Source organism: Cynocephalus volans, chromosome 3 (genome assembly GCF_027409185.1).
Source record: "Cynocephalus volans isolate mCynVol1 chromosome 3, mCynVol1.pri, whole genome shotgun sequence".
NCBI classification, from domain to species: Eukaryota; Metazoa; Chordata; class Mammalia; order Dermoptera; family Cynocephalidae; genus Cynocephalus; species Cynocephalus volans.
The window spans coordinates 87,824,064-87,847,246 of NC_084462.1; the positions used below are offsets into that span (position 1 = coordinate 87,824,064).

Consider the following 23,183-nt stretch of genomic DNA (forward strand, 5'->3'; position numbering starts at 1 on the left):
TTTTCTAGCTTAACTTTTAAAAAATAGCTGATACATTTTTTGGTTCAAAATTAAAATATATACACATGCAAACTTTGAAAAGTCTCCCTCTCACTCCAGCCCCACATGTAACCATTATTTTTTTGCCTACCCACTAGAGTTTCATGCCTATGCACTCATACATGACAATATTCTTTTCTACCTCTCATCTTTTACACAAAAGGTAGCATACAATACATGTTGATTTGTACCATTAATTTTTCACTTACTACATCCTGTGATGTTTCTATATCTCATGTTGTTTTATGAGTCAAAATTATACATGCACATAATTGAAAAGTTGAATAATTATAAAGTTTCCTTAAGAAAAACAATACTAGCTTGTCCCCCTCACCATCACTTTTCCTTTCATTCTCTTTTGGTATACTGAGTTCAACAGCATGTATATATCATGACCAAATTGGGTTTATTCCAGGAATGCAAGTTGGTTTAACATTCAAAAATATAATTACTATGATGCATGATAGTAGCAGATTAAAGGAGAAGAATCATAAATTCATCTCAATAGCTGCAGAAAAGGAATTTGATAAAATCTAACATCCATTCATGATTAAAACTCTTACCGAAGTAAGAATAGAATGGAGTTCCTTAATCTCAATAAATGCTATCTACAAAAGTTATCAGAAACATATGCTGCATAGTGAAATATTGAAATCCCAAGATGGGGAACAAGACAAGAATTCTGGCTATTAATGTTTATATTTTACATTCTAGTTAGAGTGATAAGGCAAGTAAAGGAAATAGAAGGATTAGGAGGAAAGAAAGAAAGCTATTAGTGTTCTAAGATAACATGGGTGTTATTTCTAAAGTTAGCATGTTTATATTGCTGCTGCATCCTCATATTTCAATTTTAGAAGCCATCGATTGACCTTCTAAAGAAGGCAAGGATTGAACTCTCTTTTTCCATTCTCTGTTCCCATAACACATACACCTTTACCCTTTCCCTCCAGTGTAGTTGTATTATAATTTTGGTTAGAGTAGCACTGTAGATTCTCTGGTATTCAACTAAATTTCTTTAAGATATTCAGAATAGAATGTATTCTATCAGTTTCATTATATTGAAGAAGTTTCGGCCAGTCTTCTGTTATATCCCAATCTCATGTTACTGTCCTCTACAACTGGAATATAGCATTTGTTCCAAAATTTTTATTCAGTCATTCTCAGGTTTTCCTTTATTGTATTATAAAATTGTTAAGTCCTAAGTTGATTTATAATTTAACATCCTGACTTTTTTTTTTAGAAATAGGCTTAATTCTGAAGTTCATTTAGGACAAGCAAACAAACAAGATATGACAACAAAGGTGTCATCTTAAATAGGGGTGGGGGGATGAATTATTTATTGTAACATTGTTATAAACGAGAGATCGGAAACAGGACCAACTGCCTCTGTGTACCTCTGGAAAATCTCCAGGCTTAAAGTTAAGAAACCAATCAAAAAACTCAAGATATATATATTATGCTACCATTTATGTTTATAAAAAGCAGGAGGGGGTGGAAGGGATAAACACACAAAGTACACACACACACATATCCTTGGAAGGATACACAAGACACTAATTACTTTGCCCCCAGTAAGGGTGATTTGGGAACGGGAGGAAGAGAAAGATATTTTAGTTCATAGCCTTGTTTCGTATTGCCTTCCCACAAGAAGTAAATCGAATAGTTGACTCAAAATAAGTTGAATAATCTTGAGGTTCCATGAATAATTTTGAGGCCTCATATAACTCTTGTGTTCAGCATTGTTGGAGAGGGGATGTTATCTTATGATGGTAATACTGAGCCTGGAAACACTTTGTGTTTGGTTAGTTAGTATTAAAAGATAATTTAATTGTATATCCTTTTTATCTTTTTAAATTTTCTTTTAGCTAAAAGTAGCAGTAGGCGGCCATGTACAGAAGACACTCATGAAGTAGATTCCAAAGCAGCTTTACTACCGGTTTGTACATTTCAATTAAACAAATGTGTATTATCAAATACACATTTATTAAAAAAGAGCTAAATTTTATTTGAGATTTTATCAAACTTTTAATTTTTTTTTTTTTTTAACCTTTGAAAACTGACATCAGTGCATAGTAGCAGTTACAGGAAAGTTTCTTCCTGCAGTGAATAGTCAGGAAATTTTTAAGAAAAATTTATGTAGAAGAAAGCTAGGAATATTTTTTTGTTTGAATTGAAACTAATTATATGAATGAATTCATATATTCCCACTGAGGTAATATTTGATTTTGCAAACTACCTTTAAAAGCAGACTCTGGCAACCAGGAGAAAGCAGAAAAATTGTTTCTCTATAGTCAAGTATATAGAAATCAGTCCCCATAGTTATGATCAAGAAAATATTAACTTATATTCAAAATATATCTTTTCTGCTGTAAAGAGATATATTGTGTTATTAAAATCATTTTATTACAAAAAGTTATTTCAGTGGGGAAAATGGTTAGTTAACACAGTTTCACAATAACAAATCCTGCTTTCTGGAGGGACTCATCCTGAACCTAAGCTACACAATGTTGCAACAAATGAATAAAGCCCCGTTAAAGATGGTCTCACAGTGCCAAATTAGAAAACTCAAGGGAGTCTACATAAACAAACAGTATTAGACCTCTAATAAGATAGAATTATTGATTATGGATTATGAAATAAGTGTGTTTAAAGTGATTATAGACATAAAAGAAAGTATTAAGCATAAAACATGAGAAAAGGAAAAATTACTATTCAGAAAGACTGGCAAATTTGAAAAAAATATGGAAATAAAAAACACTCAGTGAGGATTAAATAACACATGAGGCACAGTTGAAGAGAGAATTACTAAATAGGACCAGAATGCAACACAGACTGTAATACTATAATTAGGTGGAAAATAGGTCAAAGATAAAGAAATATGGAAAATACATCTAATTGTCCTTAAGAGAATAGACAAAATATGAAGAGATTAAATGGGTTAGAATATTTCAAATTGATGAAATATATCAAGATTCAAATTCAAAAGACATGAGTCCCAAACTGGGGAAGTAAAAATAAACTTACACCTAGAAATGGCATTATAAAACTGCAGAATAAAATCAATATGTACATATACACAAGAAAGGCTGTAGTGAAACACGCCTAAGTATCATTAGTGACTGTCTTTGAGTGTTCACAGTTTGCATAGTTTTAATTTTTCTGTTTGGACTTAGATGTCCTTTTGGCAAGAGGCACATATTATTTGTGGAGTCAGAAACATGTATATTTTAAGAGAATAAAATTGTCATCAGAAACAATTTAAAAAACTAGAAAGACTGTTGTGTAGCAAATAAAACTCCTAAAATTCTTTATTCTACCTTGAGTAATATTCTTATGGTAATTATATTCGTTTATTATGTCATTAGTTCAATTGTATGAAACAAGGACTTCATATTGATTTTGCAGTGCTCATTCTTAAAACATACTGTAGGAAACAAAACAGGGTTAAACAGTTACGCTATTTTAAGTTTTGTTTTTGTTTGTTTTTATTAAAGGATTGGTTACAAGATAGACCATCAAACAAAGAAAAGTAAGTAAGCCTTTCCTCATCATTAGCCTAAAGTATCGTAGTTACTGAATGTTGTCTTTTTTCCACTCTTTGCATCATCTCTTTAACATATAGGTGATAATTAGCATCTCCTGTTTCTGCACAGATGAGATTGGAGAAACTCATTTATTATAAGCTAATGTATAAATTTGAATTTATCATTTTCTATAGTTATAATTTCACCCCTAATAAAATCTTCCTACTAATGGTACAATTATGATTTTATTGTTTCGTCTTGTTCCCAACTTGTTCTTATAAATTCGTTGAAAGACTTAGTTTGAGACTTTAGTTTTGTACTTGCTTAACTTCTCTGCCCATCATTCTGATCAAATTTTGCATCTGCTTTTGGAAAGCACTTTGATGATTAGAGCAGTAGTAACAAACAGTATACTAGAAAACTTGCATACAGGAAGATCCACTAGAAAGGTGATGTGGTAATCCAGAACCAAAAGTGGAAACAAAAGGTAATCTGACAGATAATTGTCCCTGAAAAGTAGAATTTTTTAGTACAGATTAGACATAAAGATAAAGAAGAACCAAAGATAACTCTGTGTTTCCAGCCTAGGAATTAGTATTTTAGGATTCCAAAGGATATTGAAAAACAAACAAACAAAAAGGTCTTGTTTTGACACCCATTTGATATTGGAAGCGTGGTCAAGTTACTCTCTGATAAGGACTGTTTGAGAAGAGAAACCAATTTGAGGGTAATTATTATGTATTCCACAGTGTTCTCTCCCTTCTGTGAATCAGAAGTGGATGTGAACATATAGAGAAGAAAATAAACCACGTGGATAAGCAGCTCTTCAAGTTGAGTGTCTTGGCCCTGAATGGCATTTGGAAGACGTACCTGTAGTCAGACCTCTTCAGGGAATATTGTCTTTTATAACTAAAGCAAGAGGATGTAATTACAGAATAGGTACTCAAAGTTGATGTTAATTCTGGTCTCTAACAAGGAAACATTGTCTTGTGGAATGCTAACCCAGAGAAGTACCCAAAGGGTGGCATTGATTCTCACTCTGGAGGCTGAGAAAAGAGTGGCTTATCAGCCAGCAGCAGGCAAAGGAATGATGCCAGGGCCAAAATACTTCTTATAAGAAAATGTTTATATTATTAAGGTGAAAATCAACAGGAAACATCAGGGTCAGATAGAATGTAAGAGCTAGAAAGAGACTGCAAAAGTCCTCTACTCCCGAGGTCCTTTCTGAATCTGGTCCGTTTAGTCCTAAGCAAGGCCACATAGCTGTATAATGAATGGGAGTGCTAAGCCTCTAACCCATTTTTCTTGATTCCCATTCCATTCTGCTTTCTCCTATACCAGTGGAATCCTTGGAATTAAAGGAACATCCACTTGGTGCCTATATATATTTTTATAAATAAATATATTGAACATTGGGAAAATTTTTTCCAACATTAGAAATTGAGTTTTGCAAAATGACATCTGTTTACTATTATCTCAGTTCTTTGCCCATCACTTCTATTGAAGTATTTTTAATATCCTGCATAATCATTTCAGGGCATTGTTATAGTACTGGAATGAATCTCTACAAATACAGAAGTTATGAAATATTTTACTCTATTAGTATTGAGCCTTCAATTGGGCACCAAACTACTAATAATATACTTAATGTAGGCATAAGTTGGAGATACAAGTTCTTGATAAACGATTATGGGTATGTATGAGTGCATATCTATATGGATTTGGGGTTGGCTTAAGGGAAATGGCAAATATTCAAACAGAAGTGAATCTGAGTTTCAAGATGCTCTTAATATTTCATTAAATAATTTTGATAACTTTATAAAATAAAAAAATTAAATGAAAGCCAAAACTAAAATTGTAGAATAACTTATACTATATATTTTGGTGTTTGTTTAGGCCATCTGAAGAAGGAACATTAAATGGTGAGTCCGTGTGGTAGATTTAATGTGAAAAATTGAGAATCATATATCTTCTATAGCAGATACCACATTATCCTAGGTAAGACATTTTAGACTTCAAGTTTGAAAAAGCCAAGGAAATGAAAACTTCTTCCCTCGTATAGTTTCTCTGTAACATGTAATGTTTCACAAACACATGAACCACCCTATGAATGCTGATCTCTTTGCTGTCAACTCCCATATACGCCTTTTAATTTCTGCTGCCCAGCCTGCTCCTTCTCTAATATTCCCTGTTTTAATGAATGATATTCTTTCAGTCAGCTGTGTGAAACCTAAGAGGAAGTTCCCTTTACCTTGACTTGGCACTCACAAAGTCCTACTGAATTCACCTCTTAAAAATCTCTAGAATCCATCCTCCACTATACGTTCCACTGCTGCTTTCAGTTCAGACCATCATTCTTTAAACTTTTTGGTGAATTGTATAAATAACTTCCATACAGAATAATACAGATAAGCCTACAGTTCAGTGAATTCTCACAAGATAAACATACCAATGTAATCAGCACCCAGAAACCAAAATGTTGCCAATATTCCATCTCCTTTGTGTCCTCTTCTTGTTATAACCCCTGTCCCTAACACGACAGATTAGTTTTGCTGGGGGGTGGGGAGGGCGCTATATGAATGGAATTCTGTAGTATGTACTGTTTTGTGTCTGGCTTAACATATTTTTGTGAGATCATTATTGCTGCGTATAGTGGTAGTTAGTGCATTCTCACTACTATATGGTATTTCTTTATGTGAATATATTGAATTTATCCATTCTACTATTTGACTGGCATTTCAGTAGTTTCAGGTATATGGCTATTATGATTTCTGTTGCCGTAAACATTCTTGTTCATGTTGTTTGGTAACATATGTATTTATTTTCTTTTGGGTATATACCTAGGAATGGAAATGCTAGGTTGTCTTGTATGCATGTGTTCATATTTAGTAATTGGGAATGGAAATGCTAGGTTGTCTTGTATGCATGTGTTCATATTTAGTAATTACTGCCAAATAGGTTTTCAAAGTGATTATGCCAGTTTGGGCTTTGTTCCTATAGTTTTACTTCTAGTCTACCTTTTATTCCGCCACTGAAATGATTCTTCTAATAGATCTAATCTTGTTACTTCTTCACTTTAAATTTTCCCGATTGTCATTCAGTAAAATCCATTGTCTTTTCTTAGCATGGCATATTAGGCTCTTAATTTGATATTCCCTACTTCTGTAGCTTCACCTTCTACAGGTATGCCTATACTCTTGCTCATTAATTTGCAATCTTGGCTGCATATTCAAATCACTTGTAGAGAATTGCTTGTATGATAACACATACCTGCAGAATTACAATATATTGGAGTCAGATCTGGGTGGGTGTAGGTTCGAACAGCTCCATAGGTCATTCTGATGTATATAATTAGTCTTATTCATATTAAACTGCCTGCAGTTTCCCAAGTATAGCATGCACTTTAACACTTCCATGTGTGTGTAAATGTAGCCTTGCACACACCACTGCCTTGCAGATTACTCTTATTTTCCCCTTCACTTTCTCTGAGACAGCCTTCGACCTCTCCTCAACTAGGAAGCATTATGTACTCCTCCTCTATAGTCCTATTATATGCATGCATTAGTGTGTGTATGTGTGTATGCACACATATATTTTCTATACTTATCACACAGTGAAAACTATTGATTTTCATTTTTTGCAAGACAGGTTCCTTTTCATTTCATATTCTAGAAACTTAGCACATAAGAGATTTGATTTATTCTCCATATTTCTCTTTTAGCTACATTTAAAAGTAAAGTCCTCAGAAAATTTAGAGATGGGGGAGGGGCTTTTGGGGGGGTATGTTTCACATTCCAGAAGTTCATCTAATGGTAGACCTGCTAAAATAGTTACAGTCCTCAACACCTAAAGGTCAGAAATGAAAAGATTTTTCTTTTTGAGTGGGAGGTATGTAAAGAGTGCGGCTTATGGTAGGAATTAGAAGAGTGTGAAACATCATGTGCTTCCTCCCTTCCAGGTGTCTGAGTGCACAGTGGCCGTTAATCTGGCATAATGAAATAGGGTAATATAGCACATGATGGACATATTTTGTTATTTGTTTTTTCTATTTTTGTGAGGAGAGGTTACAGGAAGGGAATTTAAGATGATGATATGAGAATGAGCAAAAATTACTGCTGCTCTAGTACTCATAAAACAGTCTCATTTGTTTATTTGCCATTTTAGGTCTTGCTTCTCCATTTAAGCCAGCTATGGATACAAATTACTATTACTCAGGTCGGTAATATTAAAAACAAAATTTAGTGATATTTTGAACCTTTAGGTGTTTTATTATTTCTCTCTCATTTTTATGCAGCTGTGGAAAGAAATAACTTGATGAGGTTATCACAGAGCATTCCTTTCACACCTGTGCCTCCAAGAGGTAAATCCAAAAAATAAATAAGTAAAAGGGAAAATAAACCCTTTACTGATTTTTAGCTATAACATAGAACATGGGTGGGACAGAAAGAAAAGGGATCACATTAAGAAGTGTAAATTTTATATAAATTCTTAGTTAGTCTGACTAATACCAGGATCACATATACGTAAATGGAAGAAGGAAGTATTGGAAGTATTGAATTTCTTTAATACAGGTTCATTCAGAAGCAGTGGTGTATTCTAATTCAGAAAAATTCTTGATCCACTGTCTAGTAATGAAAGTATAGATAAATTGACATCAGAGATTCTGTGGAAAAAATAACCTCCCATCTAAAAGTTTAACTCCTAAGTGTTTAGAATTTCAGTTGCTTTCTTAAAGTTTTTCTTAAAAATGTTCAGAATTTCAAAAAAGGCTATCATACACACTAATTCAGAGATATTATGGAAGCAAATTCTTGATTTCCTATCATTTGTTGCTCTTAAACTTCTTTTTATAAAACTGCAACTTGATCTGTTTCCTCTTCTGTTACTCATTTAATCTTAACCAAAGATGCCTGCCAATTGTTATTCTACTTTTTTGTTTTTAAAGTCATAATTTGATTTTAAACTATGTCCATTTATGTTGTAGGTGAGCCTGTCACAGTGTATCGTTTGGAAGAGAGTTCGCCCAACATACTGAACAACAGCATGTCTTCTTGGTCACAGCTAGGCCTTTGTGCCAAAATAGAGTTTTTAAGTAAAGAGGAGATGGGAGGAGGTTTACGAAGAGCTGTCAAAGTACAGTGTACCTGGTCAGAACATGATATTCTGAAATCAGGGCATCTTTATATTATCAAGTCTTTTCTTCCTGAGGTGGTTAACACATGGTCAAGTATTTATAAAGAAGATACAGTTCTGCATCTCTGTCTTAGAGTAAGTGCTGTGAATGCTTAATGATGGAACACAATTTGAGCTTCATATTTTCATTTCTGAAGTGTGAATAAACCAAATAAAATCTTAGTTTAAATATTCAACAAGGGTTTTTTTTCTCCTGTAGGAAATTCAACAACAGAGAGCAGCACAAAAGCTCACATTTGCCTTCAATCAAATGAAACCCAAATCCATACCATATTCTCCAAGGTAAATCCTTAAATTTTCCTGGGATCTTTTAGTATTATGTGGATAGCAATCTCTTTTGAACTTCACTAGTGATGTTGAATATTTGATTATTTACCTATTTTTAAATCAATTATAATTTTATTAACAAAACTGTTAGTAATATCTGTAACTATTTTTTGTAAGGTTCCTTGAAGTTTTCCTGCTGTATTGCCATTCAGCAGGACAGTGGTTTGCTGTGGAGGAATGTATGACTGGAGAATTTAGAAAATACAACAATAACAATGGTGATGAGATTATTCCAACTAATACACTGGAAGAGATCATGCTAGCCTTTAGCCACTGGACTTATGAATATACAAGAGGGGAATTATTGGTACTTGATTTACAAGGTAAATTTATTAAAATATTGCTAAGAAATTGTGCAATAGGTTCTCAACTATTCATGTGTTATGAGTGATATAGAAAAATCTGCTAATTTATGGATAGGTAAAATCTGAGACTAATAGAAATTATTTAAAAAGTAAATCAATCATAGCCTTAGTGTATAGCTATCAGGGCTGTGAATAGTGGGATCTGGCTATGTTAATTGTTTTAAGATAATACAGATGTTTAGATAAGCAAAACATGTGAAATGCCCCCTCTACTCTTAGATGTGCCGCCCTTGAGTATTTCAAAAGTGTAAAGACCATTTCTTTAAAACAATAACAGATACAGATATTGTTCTTTAAAACAATAACAGATGTTTATGTTACCCATTACTATGAACTAAAGTACCTAAAAATTTAATGGTTTAAAACAACCACCATTTTATTTACTTACGGTTTTTTGATTCAGGAGCTTGGATGAGGCAGTGGAGATGGCTTATCTCTGTTACTGCGGAGGGCTCTAATGGCTGGAGACATTGGACGGCTTGACTGTCTGTTCATTGTCAGCTGAATCCCTCAGTTCTTTAAGTGTTCTCTCCACATGGCTAGTTATCTTGGGTTTTTTCACAGCGTGGTGGTTTCAGGTAGTTGGACTTTTTACATGGCATTTGGCCTCCTCTATAGAGAGAGCAGAAACTCTCAGGGCTAGGACCAGAATTGGCCCAGATTTCTTCTACCACATTTTACTGGTCAAGGCAAATTATAAGGGCAGCCTAGATACAAGGGCAGAGGGAGTAAATTCCAGCACTTGGTGGGTAGAGCAGCATGGATAAAGGGAGGGATTGCTCATAGCCATTTTAGTAGATAGATTCTGTCATACATGTGCAAGAAAAAAAAGAAACTGGCTGGGAGAGGGCAGCTTTGCTTAGAGGAGTGTCTGTTCTGCTTCACAGCAGGGTCGAAGAAAGCTGAGCAGGTTGCCAGCTCTGCTTAGGTAATACTTCCACATTATGGCTTCTATAATTTTTCTCTAGATGCTTAAGAACTGTTTAGAGTGTTTATCACTCAGTGACTCCTTTCATTGTACAAACACAAATATAAAAGATTTGTTGAAAAGCAAACAGTATTGATTCAGCTCAAGAATGAAAATCTGTGTAAAAATGAGTACTTTTTTTTTCTGTCAGTAGTTCATCACTTCATATAAATGATTAATGTGGTATATATAGTGGAAATCCTGATGTATGTTATCAATCCAATTAAATTTAAAAAATAATTAAAATGTACTTTTCAGAAAGTACCATTTAATTTTCTTGAAGCATACATAGGAAGTGAGGCCAAATTTTATTTATTCTAATTTAAAACGATGGTAACTATTTTCAATAAGCAAAGTAATTGTGATGTTCTCTACCTAATTAAATGTTCATTGGTCCATTTTTTCACAGGAACATCTTAGGTGATTACTACAAGTTAAAACAGTATGGAAATATGTAAAGAACAGAATGTTCTCATCCTTACTGTTTCTCTACTTCTGTGAAGACATGTATTCAAATGGAGATTTTTTCCCCCTTATTTTTTTTTTATCATTTTGTTATGTTATGCTTCCCCCCCCCCTTTTTTTTTTCCACCTGATAATATGTCATGGACATCTTCTAGATCATTGCTGATAAATTCTCATTATTTCTTTTAATACCTTTACGATAGTCTGTAGTTTGGATGTACAGCATGATTTACATCCTCTTTTGATAGACATTCACTGTTTTTAGTTTTTTGTTTCTACAGTGCTGTAACAAACATACTCATGTACTGCTACTTTTATTTCCATGAGGTGGGTTCCTAAATTGGCTTAGTAAAAAGAGATGAGTGCAGTATTAATTTTAACAACTACTGCCAGGTTACTTTCCCAAAAGTTTGTAGGAATTTATATTCAGTGCTGTATGTAAGTGCCCATTTCACCACAGTCTCTCCAGTATTGAATATTCTTAATCTTTGCCAGTCTTTTACTTTGGAAAGTAGTGTCATGTTGTAATTCTGACTTTTCCTTTTGTGAAATTGAGCCATTTTATTGGATTTTGTTCTAATGCGTTAAATATTTGTGATTATTCAAAATGTCAGTAGGTGGTTTTTTTATATATACATATACGTGAATATATGAGAGATTGGAAGATTTAACCACACTTTTAATACCTCTGGGTAGGGCTGGAGGTGAAGGAAGATGTTCACAATATTACTCTTTATAGTTATTTGAATGTTTTGCAAGAAAATGTTAATGTGTGATTTTTTTCTTTTTTTTTTTTTAATCTAAAACATTTCTTTCAAAAGTCCTACGGGTTATGCCTTCATGTACTGAATTGTTCTTTGCTAACTAAGGCAAAACAAGGGCAGATTGTATAGACTTTTTACAAGTAAGGAGATATTTGCTTGCAGCATTGGCCCTGTTGAATCACAAGCCGGGTACCATCAGGAGCTTACATGCCTACCTACCAAGTCTGATATTTAACTCATGTTCATACCACAGGAGCTGCGTCTGTTCCTGGTGGGATGCCAAGGTCTTAAGTCAGGTTATGAAATACCAAGAGAGAAAAACTACATTCTTTTGGATATTTAACATCATAATGATTGATGATGCTATGAAATCGTCAAGACTATTTTTATTATTCAGATGTTGATGTCTATATCAATTATATAATGTAAATTGTCTTTTTTATATATACATATAAAGGCGTGGGTGAAAATTTGACTGATCCATCTGTGATAAAAGCAGAAGAAAAGAGGTAATAAGTTCTGACAGTTTCATTAAGGCATATTTTCATAAGTTCAAATTCTACATTTCTATATAAACTGACTTTTTTTTTTTTTCTTCTTAAACTACCAATTCCACAGATCCTGTGATATGGTGTTTGGCCCAGCAAACCTAGGAGAAGATGCAATAAAAAACTTTAGAGCTAAACATCACTGTAATTCTTGCTGTAGAAAGCTTAAACTTCCAGGTAAAATTTTTCTTAATCAGTATAATACATGAATTGTTAGCACAGTTGGTTACTACAATACTTCATAAAGCCAGCAGTACAAAGGTTTGATTTAATGGTCTCTAATTGTGCCAGCTTCAACAGCTTCTTCACAAATACACATTGTTGGTTATAAATGGATCTGTGATTCCTTTCATTACTTACAAAAATACAAAGTTCATTCATTTAACATATTTATTATGTGTCTGCAGGATGCCAGAATTGTGCTAAGTGTTGACAGTAGAATAGTGAACGAGACAGACATGGGCCCTGCCCTCATGGAGTTTAGTTGAATGTTGAATATTGACAAGATTAGCAGGGAGTTACAGGACGGATAAATGCCAAGAGACAGGAAAAGAGTACTATAGAACATGTAAGCAGGTCACTTCAACTCAAACTTAGATGTCAGGGAATGATCCTGGGGAACTGACGTATTTGCCTAGACCTGAAGGATGAATAGACTTCAAGTTAGCCTGGCAGAGAATTGGGGAAGGAGTAGTCCATGAAAGCATGAATAGGAACTGCAAATATGTCTGTCATGATAGTAATATCTTTGTATTTGAAGAATTACAAGTTACTATTGAATTGTAAGTTGTTGCACAAACCAGTGATTCTTTCCCTTTGGTGTGCATCAGAATCCTGTGTGGAACTTTTAAAAAATTACTGATGTCTGGGGCCCACCCTTGAGCTATATTTTTAGAAGTCCTATTCATTATGACCAATAAGGTAACAGATAAGAGTTTGGACTCAGAAACCAGACTGCATGGCTCGAAAGAGTACCTACATCATCGAGGTTTTCTGAGGATTAAGTGAGTTGGTATTTATGAAGTACTTCGAACAGTGTCAGCCACATAATAAGTATTATTAGGCATATAAATAGTGCTGTTTTTAAAATTTCAGTAATTGTTTATTGCTAGTATACAGAAATGCCATTGATTTTTGGTATATTTACCTTGTGTACTGCAACCTTGTTTAACTCACTTCTTCTAGGAGCTCTGTTTTTTTTTGGCAGTACCTTAGGAGCTTTTTAGTATACACAATAAAGATAGTTTTATTACTTCCTTCCCAACCTGTATGCCTTTTATTTCTTTTTCTTGACTTTCTGTATTGGCAAGGATATGCAGTACAATGTTGAATAGGTGTAGTGAGAGTAGACATCCTTGCTTTGTTCCTCTTTCACCATTAAGATGATGTTAACTATAAGGGTTTTGTGGATGCACTTTACTAGGTTGAGGAAATGTCTTTCCAATTCTTGTTTCTTGAGAACGTTTATTCTGAATAGGTATTGAATTTTGTCAAATGTTTTTTTCTGTATCTTTTGGTATGATCATGTTCTTTTCTTCGTTAGTGAGTTAATGTGTAGTGTACTGCATTGATTAATTTTTGAATGTTGAACCAATCTTGTATTCCTAAGACAAAACCCTTGTTGAGACACATATCTTTTTTTTATATATTGTTGAATTCAGTTAGCTAATATTTTGTTGAGTGTTCTGTATCATGAAGAATATTGGTCTGTGGTTTTGTTTTGTTTTCTTTTGCTGTCTTTGTCTTGTTTTGATATTAGGAATACTTACTTTATAAAATTACTTTGTTCACATACCTCTTCTGTTTTCAGGAATAGATATTAACCCCACCATAAATGTTTGGTAGAATTGTCCAATGAAACAATCTTGGCCTGAAGTTTTCTTTGTCACAGATGGTTTTTAACCAAGAACTTAATTTCTTTTTTTAAGACAGTTGATATTACCAGTTTCTTTTTGAATGAGGTTTGGTAGTTTGTATCTTTCAAGAAATTTGTCTGTTTTATTTAAATTGTCAAATTAATGGATATAGAGTTATTTATACTATTACTTTATTTTTTTAATGTCTTTGAGTTCTACAGTGAATTCCCTCTTTCATATGGCGATTTGTGTTTGTCTTTTTTGTTTCTTGATCAGTCTGGTTAGAGGTTTATCTGTTGTATTGATACTTTCAAAGGACCAGCTTTTGTTTTCATTGTTTTACTCTGTTGTATTTCTGTTTTCAATTTCATTGATTTAGGGCTGGCTGGTTAGTTCAGTTGGTTACAGGTAGGTGTTGTAATGTCAAGGGTTCAGATCCCTGTACCAGCCAGCTACAAAAAACCAAAACAAAACATTTTATTGATTTATTCTTTTTATTATTTCTATCTTTATACTTGCTTTAGGTTTAGTTTATTCTTTTTTTAAGATATTAAGGTAGAAGCTTAGATTGTTATTTGAGACCTTCTTTTCTAACAAAACATTTAGTGCTATAATTTTCCCTCTAAGCATTGCTAGCTGCATCCCATACATTTTGTTATGTTTTATTTTCATTTTTATTTACTTAAAAATATTTCTAATTTCTCTTGATATTTCCTTTTGACCTATGGATTATTTAGAACCGTCTTCTCAAATATTTGTAAATTTCCCCCTATATGTTTCTATTATTTACTTCTTGGTTAATTCCATTATAATAAGAGAACATACTTTGTATGATTTCAATTAAAAAAATTTTTTTAACCTTAAAAGGATATGGTCTCTGCTGAGCGTTACATGTGCATTTTAAAAGAATATAATATTCTGCTATTGTTGGATGGAGTATTCTGTAAATACTAATTAAGAAAAGTTGATAGTGTTGTTCATGTTTTTTATCTCATTGTGAATTTTCTGTTTGTTTTATTGATCAATTAGAAAGGAGGTCTCTAATTGTGGATTTGTCTCTTTTGCCTTTCAGTTCTATCAGTTTTTCCTCATGTGTTTTGAAGCTTTATTCTTAAATACATACACATTTAATGTTGTTAATGTCCTCTGGGTGAATTGATTCTTTTATCATTATGTAACGTCATAGTAATTTTCCTTTTTCTGAACTGTGCTTTGTCTAATATTGACATAGCCACTCCAGTTATCTTTTGATTGTTTTCATCATATACCTTTTTCTATTCTTTTTCTTTTAATGTATACATAAAATTATATTTAAAATGAGTTTCTTGACATCCTTGCCCTCTTGCCATGTGAAGCCCCATGCTACCTTGGAACTCTGCAGAGTCCCTACCAAAACAAAGGCCTTCACCAGATGCGCCACCTCAGTCTTGGACTTCCTAGCCTCCAAAACTGTAAAAAATAAATTTCTTTTGGCTTCCTGTCAAGAGGGTGGAATAGACAGTCCCCAGTGTCACTCTCTCCCACAAATCAACCAATTAACAACTATAAAAAAGCAACAACAGCCAAGCTTGGACTGCTAGAGCTCAGGGGAAGAGGAGGAGAGACCTATGGAGTTCGTGAAGGTGGGAGAAACCATTATGAGAAAAAGAAAAAACTGCTCAGAGCATTTTGGGCCGTGGCTACTTTAAGGCTGGAACTGCTGAGCACATGGAGCAGGAGCCAGCAAAAGCCACATCTGTGCCCTTCAGATGAAGTTGCTTGGAGGCAGCAGGGGAGAAGAGGGCCTTGGTGGCCCCCAGGACAGTATGACCACTAATAGGGTTGCTGTGGACCCACACAGGAGCAAGGAGCCACAACAACTAAAAAAAAAGAAGCCATTCAGAGGCCGGTGAGTCATTGCAAGAGACCAGCGCATGGCCCATCCCATGGGAAGGGTTTGCAGCACGGGCGGTGGGGGAGATGAGCCCACCAGGAGAACACTGCGATGCAGCAAGGACAACCATTCCACCCCCCAATCGGTGCAGGACCACTCAGAGGAGACTGGTCAGGAATGTAGAAATGCCTAGGGTGGAGTTTGATGAAAAGACTCAGGCCCAGATCAGAGTTTCTATACAACCCAGGTGCACCAGTTCTCTGGAGAGCCAGAAGTACCTGTAAGATCAACCATTAAACCCTGAGCTGCACAAAAAGCCTTCCCTAGGGAATCAGCAGCAAAGCAGCAATTTAGCTCAACCACACAGCGCAAGTACTGGTTCCCACAGGAAGTTCCCCCATTTTAGAAGTAAGCAAAGGACCAGCACCTCGGGGCCAGCCAGGGGACCTGAGGTATGGAGCTGGGGACCAGACACATCACCAGTGCCTCAGGGCCCGCCCAGGGACCTAAGGCATGGATCTGCGGACCACACCCCCCCCACACACACCCACAACCAGGCACACTGCCAGCACCTCGGGGCCTACTTGGGGTCCTGAGGCATCAAGCCAGAGACCAGACCCTCCTCCCACACCACCATTGCCACCAACAACTAAGTAAGGAGCATACCAAAAACATCACCTCCATGTGGGTGGCCCACCACAGCCACCACAATAACCATGGCTGCCGTGAAAGCAGCTAGATGCCACAACCACTATGCAGATGGTCCATCAGCCACTGGAGTGCATTGACACTAGGCGAGTCACCAGCAGAGACCAAAGAAGAGGATGTCTCTCTCCACAAAGCCCGTGCCAGAGTGACAGAAGAAGCATCTGCTGTACAATAATATTGGGAGACCTGAACAGACCTCCCAGCGTTAGATAGGTCATCTAGGCAACAAATCAACAGAGTAACCCTTACTCTTTCAGGAGAGAAGAAATCTAGTGTAATGGGGGGGGTGGGGAGAGATTGGAATAGGGGTATGGGGGAGATTGGACAAGGGGCATAAAGAATAAGTACAATTTGTAACAATTTGCATACTTGTAATATTGATTTGATCAACATGTCAACATTGAACCCCCAAAATATGTATAAACAATTATGATTCAATAAAAATTAAATAAATAAATTTCTTTTATTTATAAATTAAAAAATAAAAATTAAAAAAATGAGTTTCTTGTAGACAGCATGTAATTGGGTTTTTGGTTTTGTTTGTTTTTTAAAATCTAACAATTTCCATGTTTTAGCTGGTGTTTTAGACCCTTTATATGTAATGTAATTATTGATATAGTTAGATTTAGACCTGTTATTTTATAGTTTCCTGATTGATGTCTTTGGTATCTCCCCCACCTCCATTTCCTTCTACCTGCCCTTTTGGGGATTATTTGAATATATTTTTATATTCTATTTTAATTTATCTTTAGTTTTTTATTTATTAGGTTTTTTAAATTTTATTTTTATTTTTATTTTTTATTTTCTTTTAATTTATTTATTAGTTTTTAATAGTTTTCCTTCATCAAAGAATATGTTTGTTTTGCCTCCATACCTAAAGGGTATTTTCACTGGCTCTAGTTTTAGGTTGATACTTATTTCTTTTAGCACTTAAAAAAATGTTCTGTCTTCTGGCCTCTGTTGTTTCTGATGAAAATCCTACATATACTTGAATTGTTCTGCTATATGTGTCGTGTCATTCTAATCTAGCTGCTTTCAGGATTTGTTCTTTATATTTGGTTTTCAGCAGTTTGATTCTGATATGTCTGATTTTGGCTTTCTCAAGAGTATATCCTGTTTCAGGTTTACTCAGCTTCTTGAGTTTGTAAACTTATGACTTTTACTAGATTTTAGAGTTTTTAGCTATTTGTTCTTAAAGTTCTGATTTCCTTCCCCAATCTGTTTGCTGTTTACTTTTCAGAAGTCTCTAATTAGTTGCTTTATGTATTTTGCGAAGGGTTTTTACTTGTAATCAGTGGGAGATAATAAGGTGGCATGTGATTAGTCCATTTTAGCTAGAACTAGAATGTGTGTTGGTGAATTAAACAGGCAGCCCAGATGTAGTTTTATTTGGTTTTGGATACAGTACAATTTTTAATAGCATATCTGCTTCTTAAAAGTATCATCAGGATGTCACAGCTAGAAAATATGATAAAAGCAATCCAGTCTAGATAGCTAATTTTACAGATATTAGAGTTGAGATGATTTGTTTATGGTTGCACCCATTAGTTAACAACATAATCAGGACATGAGCTGTAATTGTGTGTCTCTCCACTGTTTTTTGCACAATACAGCTACAAATTAGCTTGTATTCCCTAAGGCCATACTGGCTTAGTGTTGAATTAAAAACTTATCAAAAATAGTCCATGTAGTTGCAAATATGTATTTGGATCACTTAATATAGGCTATTTCTCAGATTAAAATTAACAGTTCAGATTCTGAGTGTCAGTTCTGTTTTCTATGTACATAAAATTATAAGGGTATGTGCATGACTATGGTTAGTTTAAATTATAGATTTTATATTACTGCATTAACTTTTACAGTTTGCAACTATTCTCATACATATCTGTAACTCCTTAAGTGGTATCATCCTGTCCCATATATACATGCATTTTACATAATTCAAAGACCTAACTTCTTTCCTAGACTCCTGTTCTATGTTCAGTTGCCTACATTTCTACTTGTTTACCTTAAAGCATCTTTATAGTAACATGTCCATTCCAGAACTCTTGATTTCCATTTCTCACCCCTACCCACAGAATTATGTTTTCCCATCTCATTAACAGTTACCTAATTGTTCAGGCCCAAAAGCTGAAACTATCTGATTCCTCTTTTCCCTTACCTTTCACATCCAACCCATCAAATTCTGTCCTCTCTAATTCTGAAGTCTCCCTATAACTCATCTGTTTCTGTCTGTCTTCATTGCTACCATCTTGTTTCTTGGACAGCTACCATTCGCCCTCTAAGACTTAATTAACATGGCCATCAAAATAGTTCTTTAAACAAATCAGCTTATGTTTCTCATTTAAGACTGCTTAAAACTTTGGTGGGTTTTCATTGTAATCTATACTAGTCATCATAGCTTGCATCCCCTAAATCTTGGGTTGGCAAACTTTTGCATAGGGCAAGGTAGTAAATATTTTAGGCTTTGTGAACCATGTGGTCTATGTCTCAGCTACGCATTTCTAACATCATCATGCAGAAATAGCCATAGACTGTAAGCAAGCTGCATTCCAATTAAACTATTTACAAAAACAGGCAGCGGGCCAGATTTGATCCACAGGTTGTAGTTTGACATTCCCTGGCCATTAGCTGCTGCTTGACCTCATTTTCTACTAGTCTTCCTTTTCATTCACTACACAAAAGCTGCACACTCTGTCTTCTTGCCGTTCCTAGAGCACACCAAGTCCATTTCCTTCTTAGTCTTTGCAGTTACTCTTTCCTCTGCCTAGAACACTCTTCCTAGAGCTTTGATAATTCTCGCCTCAATATTCAGGTCCTAGGGCTGGCCAGTTAGCTCAGTTGGTTAGAGGACTGTGTTCTAACACCAAGGTCAAGGGTTCGGATGCCCTTACAGGCCAGCTCCAAAAAAAAAAAAGAATATGTATGTGTATATATATACACACACACAAATGTGTCTTCCTGTGACTTTTCAGCCCTGTCTGAAAAAATCACCTACACCTCCCATCTAGCCCTCATTGAATTTCATTCATCACCCTCTTTTCTTCAAAGCATTTGTTACTTCTAATTCTATCATTTGTCTATTTGCTTGTTTTTCTTTACTCACTAGAATATAAGCTCCATGAGAGCAGGGACCTTGTGTGCCTTGCTCATTGCTGCATTCCCACACTTAGATGAATTACTGACTCATAGTCAATATGTAGAAATTATTTGTTGAATGAGTGAATGATTTCATTTTTATGTGTATAAATTTAACGACTATTGAATTTTATAACAACCTGGTGGAAAATAGACCTGACGTGTTTAGAGGAAAGTTGATTTAGAAAATGTTCATAATTCCCCATTTCTAAAAAATACTGACTTTTTTTTCTTTTCTCTTTTTTTTTTTTTGTTGGGGATGGTGAATGTAGATCTGAAGAGGAATGACTATACGCCTGATAAAATTATATTTCCTCAGGATGAGCCTTCAGATTTGAATCTTCAGCCTGGAAATTCTACCAAAGAATCAGAATCAACTAATTCTGTTCGTCTGATGTTATAATATAACGGAATCATTGGTTTTGCCTAATCTCACAAAAATGTTACTGTGTCATTTTTCCTTCAGGAGGAAATTGTTTGGTAATGTAGAAAAGTGTGTGCAAACTGAATTTGCCGACTCCTAACACAGAGGGTTAATATTCTTTTGACCTGATTAAACTAGTCAGTCAGAAACGCCCTACAGGATACAGCTGGTAGTTGAGAAATTTTAAAGGTAATGGAAAATTTGTATGTATAATTTTTTAAAGGGCTCTTCATAGCAGAAGATCTCATTTGACTTTGTTCTGATGAAGGTGATGCCTTCTCTTATGTGGTGCAATACCTTTAACCAAAGTTAGGTGTCCATGCAGATTTTATTGCCAGCTTGTTTATTGCCATTCAGCTAGGGAAATGAAGAAATCACTCAGCCTTTTGGTTAAATGGCAATCAGAAGTCTTCCTCAGTGTGTTTAGTGTGTTCAGTGATGATGTCACTAGTTCCCAACTAGATGCTTGTTGGCAACAGGAAAAGGAGACGATTTGTTATAATTCTAGATTCACAGGGATATAAGATGCCTGAGCTGAAGATCATTTTCTAAGAGGGACTTTATTTTATGAATCAGGGTTAGACTCCCTATGTAAAGATAGAACCAGTTTTTTGTTAAATAGAGCCCAAATTGTGCATAAGTATTATTGGGCTTTTTAAATATTGTTTAATCAAGTCACTATTAAGTAGAAGAAAGCCATGGTAAACTGGTACATAATCTAAATATGTAAAAGGAGAAACATAGCTCACTGTTTAACAGGAGTTACCTTTTGAGAAAAGTTAAAGTACTTTTTTCCTTTCTAAGTCTGTGGTGACAACCTGGAAGTTACATACGTCTCCCAAGATTAATAGATGAGTATATCAAATCAGAATGAAAACATGAACTCTTGCATATATTTAAAATTGTGTAGGGACATCTGAACATGAATGTTGTTTGAGGTACTTATTTAAGAAATTAATTGAGTTGGATTATCATTATGGGATGTTAGGAGATTGCAATGCAATTTTATGCCAATAAAATGTAATTTAATGGCCCTAGATATTGTTGAATATTCAACAAGAAAAGCTTTTCTATCTGACTGAAGTTTTATGCTTTGATTTTTTTCCTTTTCTTTTTTTTCTTTTTCTTTTTTTTTTTTGTGTGTCCTAGGTACTAATATTAATTTTTATTTGGAAGGGAGCAGTATAAAGCTTATTTGTATTCAGTAGTGTATCTCATAGATACAGACAAGGCAAGAAGAGATAAGCTGTTTAAATAGTGTTTAATATTGATGGGGGGAGAAAAGTGTATTAAAGATACTATATACATTTTGTATATCATTAAATCTTTAAAAGAAATTAAATAAATTTATTCTTGTTTACAGATGTTTAGTGAGTTTAATCATTCTGAAAAATTACCTGACATTTTCAGGGTATCAATTTGTTTTCAGAATCCCAGTATTTTAAAATGAAACATTTGTACATCTATGCTTTTTGATCTCCTGTCCTGCACAATATTTAAAGGGATAATGGTTTCCTACTGTGTCTTTTTTTTTTTAATCTGCTTCTTTTTATGCCAGAAAAGAGGGATATGGATTATCCATTGGTGTTTAATTTTATATTGATTATTTTCATAAGATGATAGTAGTAACTAACACTTATTTAGTGCTTAGTATGAGTCAGGCATTACTTTAAGAACTTTACAGAATTAGCCTGTTTAATCTTTAGAGCAATCTTATGAAATAGATGTTATTTCTGTTCTGATTTGCAGATTAGAAAATCAAGGTACTAGAGAGATAAAGTAACTTTTCTGAAAAGGTTCTTATAATTAGTAAGTACCAACACTAGAATTTAAACTCAGGTAGACTGGCTTTCATCTTTGCTCTTAAGCTCTGTTCCATATTGACTCTCAAGCATAATTGGTTTCTGTACCATTTCCTGGTCGCTTTTCTGAACGACATCTACTCCATTAACTTTTTTGGTTAATTCTAGAAAGTAATAGTTTACCTGTAAACCACATTTCTCATCCCAAAGAAGTGTTGTCTTTCTTTAGATTATTGAAGTTTATTATTATTGCCCCATGGTCTGAAAGTGTCACTTGCTTAATCGCTTTACTTTTTTCTTCTCAATCTCATCCTACTGAAAATAAAACTCTATCTTTTACCAAATTGATTCTTAAAATGTGGAATTCTCTTTCATAGGTATTCTCTAATAGTAACCCTAACTGTACCCCCTCTTCAATATGTTATATATGTGTGCCATTACTATTTTTAAAAGTAATCCACGTTGATTGTATTGGAACATATATAGAAAAGATTTAAAAATATAAAGAAAAATGTACTGATTATCCCCCTTTCCCAACATTAAGTCAGACTATTTGCTTTCATAGTTACTATCTGTCTACTCCACTAGATTGTACGCTTTACAGAGGGAATGGACCCTTAAGATTATTCTGGGTGTGTACTACCTGGCATCTTGCATAGTACATGGTTTGTGATAGGCACACAGTAAAAAATTTATGAATGCTAAAATGTTTTTCCACAATACCAAACTTTCTCTTGAGGGAGATAGATTATGGTGATGTAGTCTTATATATTTAATAGGCAATCAAGGCAGGAATACCCAGTAAATAACTTGTTTATCACTTGAAAGAGAGATCAAGTAATTATTTGCTAAAAAGGATGTGTCTACACTGCAGAGGTTTTTGTGATCCTCCTTACCATGTCAACAAGGCATCTGTATTTTAAAGGCCCCAGGTGATCTGTGAACTTTTTCTTTGAAAAATTCCAAGCTAAGGTTCTGATCCTTTCTGGAATATGTTTACCTTTTTGTGGGCTCTTTGGAAACTGATTAAAGCAGAGCTCCTTTCCTGCGGTTGATGATTCCAACTTGGTGGGCATTGAGGGTAGGAGAGGACATGGTTATTCTAAAAGGCACACACTCCAGCTAACAGTAAACAGCACCAAGCAACAGAACACTTTGTGCCCTGCCCCACCCAACATTCAGCTCTCTAC

General features: G+C 34.5%; 1 protein-coding gene across 3 annotated transcripts in view; it reads left to right on the forward strand.

Annotated features, from left to right (window-relative positions):
- Window positions 1-21,553, forward strand: part of TRPM7 (transient receptor potential cation channel subfamily M member 7) — a 105,822-nt gene extending 84,269 nt beyond the window's left edge. For all 3 annotated transcript variants that reach the window (XM_063090966.1, XM_063090968.1, XM_063090967.1), the window contains 11 exons: window positions 1,905-1,975; window positions 3,534-3,568; window positions 5,460-5,485; window positions 7,728-7,778; window positions 7,858-7,923; window positions 8,548-8,831; window positions 8,956-9,038; window positions 9,201-9,406; window positions 12,102-12,153; window positions 12,263-12,369; window positions 20,040-21,553. In XM_063090966.1, coding sequence (XP_062947036.1) covers window positions 1,905-1,975; window positions 3,534-3,568; window positions 5,460-5,485; window positions 7,728-7,778; window positions 7,858-7,923; window positions 8,548-8,831; window positions 8,956-9,038; window positions 9,201-9,406; window positions 12,102-12,153; window positions 12,263-12,369; window positions 20,040-20,170 — 1,112 coding nt within the window. In that variant the 3' untranslated portion in view covers window positions 20,171-21,553. The remainder of the gene's footprint in view (window positions 1-1,904; window positions 1,976-3,533; window positions 3,569-5,459; window positions 5,486-7,727; window positions 7,779-7,857; window positions 7,924-8,547; window positions 8,832-8,955; window positions 9,039-9,200; window positions 9,407-12,101; window positions 12,154-12,262; window positions 12,370-20,039) is intronic.
- The last annotated feature ends 1,630 nt before the right edge of the window (window positions 21,554-23,183 follow it).